The sequence below is a fragment of the Sinocyclocheilus grahami genome, unplaced genomic scaffold (genome assembly GCF_001515645.1).
Source record: "Sinocyclocheilus grahami isolate Dianchi unplaced genomic scaffold, SAMN03320097.WGS_v1.1 scaffold825.1, whole genome shotgun sequence".
NCBI lineage: Eukaryota > Metazoa > Chordata > Actinopteri > Cypriniformes > Cyprinidae > Sinocyclocheilus > Sinocyclocheilus grahami.
In genome coordinates this window covers 38,134-49,176 of record NW_015506004.1, presented here as the reverse complement: position 1 = coordinate 49,176, position 11,043 = coordinate 38,134, and the positions used below count along the sequence as shown (strand labels likewise).

General features: G+C 37.9%; 1 protein-coding gene, 1 long non-coding RNA gene and 1 pseudogene across 2 annotated transcripts in view; 1 reads left to right on the top strand and 2 right to left on the bottom strand.

Moving 5' to 3' along the window:
- LOC107562492 (uncharacterized) overlaps positions 1-3,368 on the bottom strand; it is an 8,409-nt gene extending 5,041 nt beyond the window's left edge. The window contains exons 1-4 of the long non-coding RNA XR_001605989.1: positions 3,177-3,368; positions 2,489-2,551; positions 416-593; positions 43-122 (exon numbers count right to left, since the gene is read on the bottom strand). This is a non-coding gene — a long non-coding RNA (uncharacterized lncRNA). The remainder of the gene's footprint in view (positions 1-42; positions 123-415; positions 594-2,488; positions 2,552-3,176) is intronic.
- Positions 3,369-7,504: 4,136 nt separating this feature from the next.
- LOC107562483 (gem-associated protein 6 pseudogene) lies at positions 7,505-8,411 on the top strand (annotated as a pseudogene).
- A 1,334-nt stretch (positions 8,412-9,745) lies between these two features.
- LOC107562482 (son of sevenless homolog 1-like) overlaps positions 9,746-11,043 on the bottom strand; it is a 38,567-nt gene continuing 37,269 nt past the window's right edge. Inside the window, exon 17 of the mRNA XM_016247115.1 lies at positions 9,746-10,319. Within this exon, the coding sequence (XP_016102601.1) occupies positions 9,876-10,319 (444 nt within the window). The 3' untranslated portion in view covers positions 9,746-9,875. The remainder of the gene's footprint in view (positions 10,320-11,043) is intronic.

The following is an 11,043-nucleotide window of genomic DNA, read 5'->3' as shown; positions in this document are numbered from 1 at the left end:
AATTCATTGTTTAGCTGGGTCTTCAGTCTGTGATCAGCTCACCTCCGCTCTTATCTGACGAGTCTTCGGGTTTGAGTCGTTCCTTCATCATGTGACAGCAGCATAAGCTTAACCAAAGCAGTCTGAGCCGGGAAGAGAATTGATTATTTATTTTTTTATTTTTATTGAAGATGTAACATTCACAGGGGATCCAGTCATAGCAATAAAATACACACACCCAGAACATAAATACATAAATACATAAAGAATAATAAACATGAAATATAAACAGAACAAAAACAAATAAATAAAAAGTTAACCATCTTTTTTTTTTTAAATAAATAAATCATAAATATATTAAAATAAAAAAAGAATTTAAATGGAATATTACACATACAATGTCAACTTCAAAGAATACACCGGAGGTAACGCTTACATCAAAGTCAATATTTCTCCATCAGTACAGTAGCTTCAGCAGCTCTCTTATGAAGTGATGCGCAGAGAGATCCAGAACATCCTCAGATCGGGCACACACTCAGTAGCTGTACGTTTGTGAAGATGAAACAGGCCACAAAGAGTTCACAGTTTTAAGATATCGTCCAGCTCCTTTGATCCTGATTCCCAAATCAAAAATAGTGCATTAATTACCTCAAAACTAAAAAGTTTGTTGTAAGCCGAGAAAACAAGCCAAGATATTTCTTTCCAAAAATCCTTTGCATATTCGCTTTCAAAACATAAGTGTGATATTGTTTCCAAACTAGAATGACAGAATGTGCATTGTGAAGAGATGTAAAGCGTTACAGGATAGCACATGTGAAGAGTCTATAAAGTCTATTTATAATAAAGTTCTTTCATCTGGTTAGGTAACAGAATGTGTTAATACCTTTGCATATTCGCATTCAAAACATAAGTGTGATATTGTTTCCAAACTAGAATGACAGAATGTGCATTGTGAAGAGATGTAAAGCATTACAGGATAGCACATGTGAAGAGTCTATAAAGTCTATTTATAATAAAGTTCTTTCATCTGGTTAGGTAACAGAATGTGTTAATACCGGCCCATATTTTAACAGTAGAAAGAAAAGGGTCATTTATTTTCCACTTATAACATGCTTCAGGACGACAACTAAACTTCTTAATAAGGATTTTTCTAATCCAGAAATTGTTACATTTAACATTAGAAAGCTCCAGACCTCCAATACTAATGTTTGGCACTTCACATTTTGAAGATCTGTAACAATCCCTGACCGAATGTAACAGTTTAGGTGAAATAGAATTAATAACCCATTCACACACTCTAGGGGAGGTATCCACTTCAAAGACTTCTGAAAATTCAGAAGTTACCATCCTTTTTTAACAAATCTAAAACAAAACTTACACCTTTGTCAAACCAGTTTTGAATAAAGACAGATTTTCTTCCACGCAGCACACTCTGATTAAGAATTGATTAGTTCTTCTCTCGAGTCTTTCGAATCGTTCGTTCTTTTGTCACGTGACGTGACAGCATTGGAGAGAGAAATGAGTTCATTTACAAGCTTCCTTACAAACGGGTGCATAGTTATTATTATTATTATTATCATTATCGTTATTATAATTATTATTTACTCTTACAGTTACGTGATGTGTTTCTGGTCTCAAATTGTAGCTTTTTACTTCTTACAGTTTATAAATGTGTGAATTTCTGTCATAATGGTTATTTTCCATAACACTGAATTACATTAAAGATTCGTTCAAGAACGACCCAACACTAGCACGCATGCACTCACTCTCAAACACACACTCGCTCACTCTCTCGCATGCACACACTAGCATGCACTCACTCTCACACACACACACACAAATACACACACTCGTGCATGCACATACACTCACTCACACACACACACACACACACACACACATACACACACTCGTGCACGCACATACACTCACTCACACACACACACACACACACACACACATACACACACTCGTGCACGCACATACACTCACTCACACACACACACACACACACACACACATACACACACTCGTGCACGCACATACACTCACTCACACACACACACACACACACACACACATACACACACTCGTGCACGCACATACACTCACTCACACACACACACACACACACACACACATACACACACTCGTGCACGCACATACACTCACTCACACACACACACACACACACACACACTCGTGCATGCACATACACACACACACACACAAATACACACTCGTGCATGCACATACACTCACTCTCTCACACACACACACACACACACACACACACACACACACACACACACACACACGGGCCAGCACACACCCACACACACACGCACATACACTCACTCACACTCGCACACGCACACACACACACACACACACAAACACACACACGCGCACGCACACACACACACACTCACACACACACACACACACACACACACACACACACACTCGTGCATGCACATACACACACACACACAGGTCTGACACACACCTCCTCCCTCTGCTGCGGCTGCGAGAGCGCCTGTATCTCCTCCCTCTGGACCGAGAGCGAGACCTGTCCGAGTCCAGAGGAGAGAGACGCGTGTCAGTGTCACAGATTGACTGACTGCTGTGACCCTCAGGCACTGACCTCAACTGAACTAAACACTCACATTACAGTTTAACATTACAGCTACAGTACAGAACAGGGCTGGGCCATACGACAGCGCTTTAACCAATTCATTTCCATGAATCACTTTGTGAATTGGTTCAATCACCACAATAGTTCAATAGTATCTCAATGATAGTAAAATAACACTCAAAAAGCGTTGCAAAAGTTTCAGGAAAAATATATTTCCATTTATTACTTTGCATTGACATATTGTTTAAAAATATTTATATTTATTTACATTTTTTCAATTAATTTACGCCATAATTATTATTTAACTTTTCGCAATAAAAATTTTGAATGCAACTGGCAACGATGCTTGGTCGAAATGACTTCTCTGATTAAAAAGTGATTATTTAGCAATATCTACACGAAATCCTCAAACATGACGGGAGTGTTATATCGCCCAGCCCTGGAACTCTCTAAAGCATCCAACAGATATTACAAAAGTTTACAGCATTAAACATTATGACTGCTTTGAGTTCAGGCAATGATATACAGAGAGACACATTAATTGGTACTTGAAATAAACCTTGCAACTTTGCAGGTCGACCCTCTTTGGAACCGAGGTCTAGCAGATTTAGACGATCTAGAAGTATCTATCATCAGCCAACCTCTGCATCCAGTCGTTCTCTTGGATCTCTAACGATGACCGCTCTGACAGCCAGATCGCTTGAGTGAGACTTGATAGAAGTGTGCAAGGCGCTTTTTCTGCCGAGGTCTCGATCACAAAGACCAGGAAAAACACACTCTAAAATCTGCTGTAAAATACACAAAAATAAATAAAAATGGAGATTATTATTGCAATGCACTTATCATCACAACCCTGCCGCAACACATTTATCACAGCAATCTGACAACTTTTTTACCTTTATATAATTCAGATCGTGTCGAAGCAGCTTTAAAGTATCAAACAGGAAAATAGTTAGTCAATAACGCAAGAGGACAATAACAGAGAGTCATTTTTCGCATTGATGATTCGGTGTCTGTGCAATCAAGCGACAGTATTTTCAGAAATGAAGCGTCACCAAACATCTGTCACTCAAGGCTTGAAATAAAGAAATATGCATGGCTTATACAATTTTGAATATAACTGAAATGATACTGAAACTAAAACTGCCAGCAGGTGGCGGCAAGTCACTGATTTTAGCACTGAATCATTCATTCAACTGATTCGTTCGAACGGCTGATTCATTCAGGAACGAAGCAAGGGACTGTCTTTATGAATGAGTCATTGAATCAGTGACTTACTAGATTCGTTTAAACACTCACGTTCATTTATAAACGAAACACCGCTGTGTTTGCTTGGAGATGTGCAGCGGCTCAGCTGGGACTTTGTTTGAAACTATTATCGTTCGGATATTTATAACAAGGTTTTCATCCGATATTTATATTTTATTTCAGCTTTATTTCAATTTAAGGCTGTTTTAATGAAATAAATGTGAGGGATGCATGTTTCAAACTATTGTGACCTACTTATGGTCTGCATATGACATTGTTTACTCGATGGTGTTTCTAGTGTAACATTGCCGTAAAAGACATTTCAAAATAAGAGTCTCCATGTATTTTTGTTTATAATTAAAAGTCCCAGCTTGGTTTCTGCTCTTACTGGTATTTTGGTTAGATGAAAAACTGTATCTGACATTTAATTCAATGTTTAAAATATGTGATCCTGGAGCACAAAAGCAGTCATAAGGGTCAATTTTTCAAAATTGAGATTTATGCATCATCTGAAGCTGAATAAATAAGCTTTCCATTGATGTATGGTTTGTTAGGATAGGACAATATTTGAAAATCTGGAATCTGAGGGTGCAAAAAAATCTAAATATTGAGAAAATCATCTTTAAAGTTGTTCAAATGAAGTTCTTAGCAATGCATATTACTAATCAATAATTAAGTTTTGATATATTTACAGTAGGAAATTTACAAAATATCTTCATGGAACATGATCTTTACTTAATATCCTAATGATTTTTGGCATAAAAGAGAAATGTATAATTGTGACCCATACAATGTATTGTTGGCTATTGCTACAAATATCCCCCAGCGACTTAACACTGCTTTTGTGCTGCAGGGACACATATAAAGAATTCAATAATTATTAAATACAGTTTAAATCAGAAATATTAAAAAAACCTAATGTACATTTTGAATTCAAATGAATAATTTTGCTTTTAAGTGTCTGCTTGGGAATAAAGTAAGCGCCCAGCCCTGCTTCACAGAGACACACTGTATGAATGATGAATGTATGAAGGTAAAATAATGCCAAAAAGATTTGCATACGCAGGGTAAGAGTTGTGGAAGTGTACATAAGACTGTAAGCGTAAATTAAATTTACATGCGCAAATTATCATATTTCTACAGTCATCAAGATATGTATATATCTCAGCCCAGCTATTTTAAACGGTTTGACAACTGAGAAAAAATACGACCATCAATGTGTTACTTTATTGTAACATGTATCGTAAAATTAGTGCTACTACTATTACAACATCAATATTGTAACTTAATTGTAACATTTTAAACTTTTAATTTAGTGCAACATTTTAGTGCAACAGTTGCATGTATATGTAAACCTAAAAGCACTGTATTGTGACATGTTCACTCCTTCTATGACCACACGCAACAAAACTGAATAACCGTGAGTTCATATATTAATGCTACACACCTTAAAGATAACCTGCATCAAACATCTTTGTCATATCTTTGTTAACATACTTTCCTAGCCTTTTGTTTTGGACTGCACATATTTAATTGAGACCCTTTCTTTTTTCCATATTTGCAGGAAATGCACCAAAACATCAGTCAGTGACATTGTTACAGCTTTATACATATGGTGCGATTAATTATATATTACTGGTGTTTTTACAATATATTATATTTTCATATATATATATATAATGTTTTTCAGTTTTAATTTCAAATTTAGTTTACATCTTTAAAATATTGTTATGTGCTTTTATCATTTCTACCTAGCTTTAATTGATTTTATTTAGTTATTTTAACTCTTTAACTTAAACGTTATTTGCCAAGGCAGCTTTTATTTATTTATTTTTAAATAAAAAGTGAACATTTATATTTTATTTTAGCATTATTTCAATTAAAAATGGATGTTTAATAGTTTTCGTTAAGATAAACGAGGTTGCTATTGAGTCTACAACCTGCCATATGTTACACTTTAATGAAAATATAAACTTCAACTAAACTCTTTAATTGACCAAAATGATTAAAATTATGAAATACAGAGCAAACTGTAATAAAAGACCTAAACATCCTAATTACTGAGCGATAACCCAACAAACTAATCCATCAGCGTACAAACACACATAATCTGCATCTAAACTATCTACGTTATGATTATTATTACTACTAGTAGTTTATAATTGTAAGATTATTATTATTAGCCAGTGTTTACAGCGCAGAAAGAAGTGAAGAAATCCTGACAGAAACAAAAGATGACGCTGAAAACTACATTTCCCATAATGCCCCTGTTCCGAGCTTTGACTGCGGGCTTATTCTAAATAATTTATTTCGCTTTATTATTAGGCTTTTTTGTGTTTTTATATCCCGTACACTCTCTATACGTTTAATAAAAATATTTATATATTATAAAAGAAAATCTGTGACCCAGCCAACCAATCACACGAGCAGTGACGCCACACGTGACCTCGATGAACTTTTCATCGTGACGTTAACGATTTATAAACGTATATTTGTAACTTAATTTAAAACATAGTCATAATTGGAAGTCTTTAATATAATTTTTTTTAGATATGTAAATACATTTTTAAGGTGAGGGGCTTCCGGAAACACTTTCACTCAGATGAATCGGTGAGTCACATGGGTTTTGAGTCACGAGGTGAATCATTTGCGTTGGGGATAATTATGAATCATGAAGTGAATCATTTGAGATTTGAATCATAAGGTGAACGTTTGGATTTGTAATCATTATTAATCATGAGCAGGGAATTGGTGGGTTTTTGTTAAATGTGAGCCAAAATCATCACAATTAAAAGAACCAAAGACTTAAACTACTTCAGTCTGTGTGCACTGAATTTCTTTAATACACGAGTTTCACAATTTGAGTTGAATTACTGAAATAAATGAACTTTTCCACGACATTCTAATTTATTGAGATGCACCTGTATGCCTTTTGAATCATGAGATGAATCATTTGTGTTTTGAATCATGAATTACGAGAATTACTTGCATTACGAATCATTAGGCGAATAATTCAGGGTTTTGAATCATTATGAAATATAAGGTGAATCATTTGCGTTTTAAAGGCTTAGCTCACTTCCAGAATAAACATTTCCTGGTGATTTACTCGCCCCCATGTCATCCGAGATGTTCGTCTGTCTTCAGTCGTGAAGAATTTAAGGTTTTTGAGGAAAACGTTCCAGGATTTTTCTCCATATAATGGACTTTAATGGGGACCAACCGGCTGAAGGTCCAAATTGCAGTTTTGTAATCATTATTAATCATGAGGTGAATAATTTGCCTTTTGAATCATGAGATGAATAATTTGCGTTATGAATTATGAGAATTACTTGCATTTTGAATCATGAGGCGAATCATTCGGGGTTTTGAATCGTTCTGAATTATAAGGTGAATCATTTGCGTTTTGAATCATAAGGTGAATCACTGGAATGATTATGAATCATGATTCAAATCATTGGCGTTTTGAATCATTAGGTGAATCATTTTAATTTTTATGAATCATGATGCAAATCATTTGCGTTTCAAATCATTATGAGGTGAATAATTGGTGTTTTGAATCATGAGATGAATCATTTGCATTATCAATTATGAGAATTACTTGCGTTCAATGATGAGGCGAATCATTCGTTTTGAATCATTATGAATTATAAGGTGAATCATTTGCGTTTTGAATCATGAGGTGAATCATTTGAATGATTATGAATCATGATTCAAATAATTTGTGTTTCAAATCATTGAGGTGAATCATTGGCGTTTTTGAATCAGTAGGTGAATCATCTCTGGTTCTGTTCTTGTGTGGGCTGCAGTGTGGTGCTGCTGAGCGTCCAGGAGAACGAGCGTCCGTCGGTGAGGGGGATTCTGGGTCACGCGGTGACCGATGTCCAGATCCTCAGGAGAGGAACGGAGGAAACGGAGCGTCAGATGAAGAGCGTCTTCCTGCCGGACCGAGCACAGATTCTCAGCGTGGAGGAGCTGAAGTCACGGCGGGAGAGTCTGCGTCTGTTGCTGGAGAAGAACCGAGTTCCGGTGACTGAAGACGGGGAGATTCTGCGTGAGGCGAACGCTCTGACCATCAGCGCCCCCTACAGGCCTGGAGACTGCAGCAGCGCCAACGAGATCATCCTGGCGCGCATTCAAAGTCTAGTGCAGAGCACCCCCGGAGCAGAACATACCCCCCAGTCCCAGACACATCAGTGAGCCTTCCTTAAGACACCAGAACCTTCGTTTCCCTGTTCTGGGATCAAACATCGCTTCTGTGTTACAGTGTCAATGATGTTCATATGCTTTATGTTCATAAGAGTCATTGGATGTTTGTTCGTTTTGCATGTTATAATAAATGTTTCCTGATGAATGCATAAACCAAGGCCATGCTCCGAATGGAAGAGCAATGAAACTTTTTGAAACTGAATCATTTTGCAAATTGGTTCAAATGATTCAAAGCACTCGATGTCTGCTGGTTAGAATGGTGTAAATGCTACGAAAACTCAAAGGTGGATAAAAACACCTTTAATAACAAACCCACTGCGAATCTTATTGATATGTAATCTATTACATTAATTTCTAGGGCTTGTATTGTTTGTTTTATGGAGAGTTTGGTTAATCAGGCCAACGACAGACTATTGCTGTAACTACAATTTTTCCTTTTCATTATACATGCGTGTATAGCGTATATAACTGATCTGAGATCAGGTAGAAACCATACCGACTCTGGTTCATGGGTTCACCGAGATCTAGCGCAAAATGTTTCAAAACGGTTGTGACGTAACGAAGCCTCGTTATTCAACTGCTTCATTTCTCACCTGGTAGCTTGTTTTTGTTTTTTGAGCGGATGCAGAAAACGGATTTGCACAATTCAACAGACAATCAATCAGTTTCATATTCATGTTCATAATATTCATGCCAGTGTTTGATACTCAGGCCATCTCTGCTACTCCTGTATGACGAACGGTGTTGGGTCACTTGATCTGAATAATGCTGAAATTCAGCAGAATCTGAAGTTTGCATCATTGATTCTGTTATTTTCCGTATAAAGCGTTTTGGAACATGTGCCTCAGCATCTCAGACAGTGAAGAGAGACGTGGCACGGCTAGCGTTTGGCATACAGTGGTAGAAACAATTTTATTCCCTTGTTTTAAGGCGGCGATCGGTTCATCTTTACATACTTATTGGCAAAACAAGAAATGATTGAGAAAATAAAAGTTCTAAGACGTACAGGACAATCACGCGTGTTTCTTGAAGGTTTCTCCAGTACCTCTTTGGTGTGAGGGTACCTTAAACTCACGAAATAATCCAGAGAACGCTCTCCATCACCAGAAGAGCTGCTCCGTTCAGTCTGTCATCCAGCAGGCTTGTTTCTGTGTTTATCAGTCTGTGTTCAGGAGGAGGATCAGCCGATGACTGCTGAAAACCCACCAAGCCGTGAAACTAACAGCTGCACGAAAGACAACAAAAACACCATACAGAGAGTTCCTGAACACAATCGTCGTCTCAGAAGGACGTGTTTAAAGAGACAGCTCACCCAAAATTACAACTCTGGCATTATTTACCCTCCCTCGAGTTGTTCCAAACCTGTACATTCTTTCAAATGTTGAACACAAAAACAGATATTTTTACAAACGCTGATAACCAAACAGTTGGCGGTAGCCATTGACTTCAATAGCATGGGAAAAAAATACAATGGAAGTCAATGGGGACCAAAACGGTTTGGTTACCTACATTATTCAAAATGTTTATTGTTTTGTTCTTTGAAGTGTTTTCTAAATATTTCAAAGAAAGCTGGTAACCAAACCGTTTCGGTTCCCATTGACGTCTATTGAATGGACAAAATATATATATATACACAATGGGAGTCAATGGCTACCGTCAGCTTACCAGCATCCATTAAAATATGTTTTGTGCTCAACAGAAGAAAGACACTCGTACAGGTTTGGAGCAGCTCGAGGGAGAGGAAACGAACAGAATCCTAATTTTCTCTTTTTCTCTTTAAGGGCACATGTTGCTTTCGTGTAGGTTATGATGGGTTTGCGTTCTCCAGCAGCGGTGGCCCGTCGCGGTGGACCGACTCTCTCTTGTAGGTCTTGGGAGGGAGTTTGGGGATGGGTGACTGTGAGGTGCTGTGGTGCGGCGGGACGGGCGGCCCGGAGACTCCCAGCGGCGGCTCACAGTCCAGAGCGGGTGGCAGCGGGGAGGAGGGCGGGTGTTTACGCGGGCCCAGCGGCGAGGGCGTCTGCGGCGGGAAGAAGGCCTGGCTGGGCTCGGAGCGGCGGCCCGGCGGAGGTGGCTGCAGGTGCAGCGGGGAGCTGCAGAAGACGTCTGGTGTTTGCACCGGCTCCCGCGGCGGCAGGGTGGGCGGGCTCTCGGGCGGCTCCGTCAGCGAGTAACGGGGCGAGTACACCTGGGAGGTGGGCTGATGCGGCGGGATCGCCGGAGGACTGTCCAGGTGCTTCGACATCATCTGAAACACACCACACGTCGCGCTTGAAAGAAGTCCCATCTGATATTTCAGTTAATGGCAAAATGTGCCAGATTTAAAATATCTTGAGATCATTTCAGACTCACAGCTGATATTTGAAAAGCATGTTAAAGAAATGAGTCAGTGCAGTGACATTTAACACCATATAATGTACATTTATAGGCTTTCAACAGAAGTGTTTTTACATTTAATGATTTTTTTCCCTTTTTTCATACTGTATTATATATATATATATATACACATCAGGATTAAAAAGGTAAATATTTTAAAATATTAAATATAGTTTTTATATCTCACAATTCAGACTTTTTTCTTTTTAAGAATTCCTAGATTTTCTCTTTTTTTCCACCGTGGAATTAAAAAATAAAGGTAAATGTGACTTTTTATTTCATAGAAATTTCATTTCAAGAGAACTGCAAGATAAAAATCACAATTAACTTTTATATTTTTTAAGGCCGAAACGGGCTTTCATCATTTTACATCATGCTCACACAAGTGGGAAAATCTATTCTCAAATATAAATTTAAACAAATTATATACAGTATATATATATATTGTAGGATATCAGACCGAATCAGACAATCTAAGATTTGGTCAAAACCGAGTTGAAACATTAGGAGCACAAAAATTCCACAGAGGCCCAAGACAACAGGATGTCATAAATCAGACCCGAGCATTAGCCAGGCTGAAGCAAGCCTAAACCCCC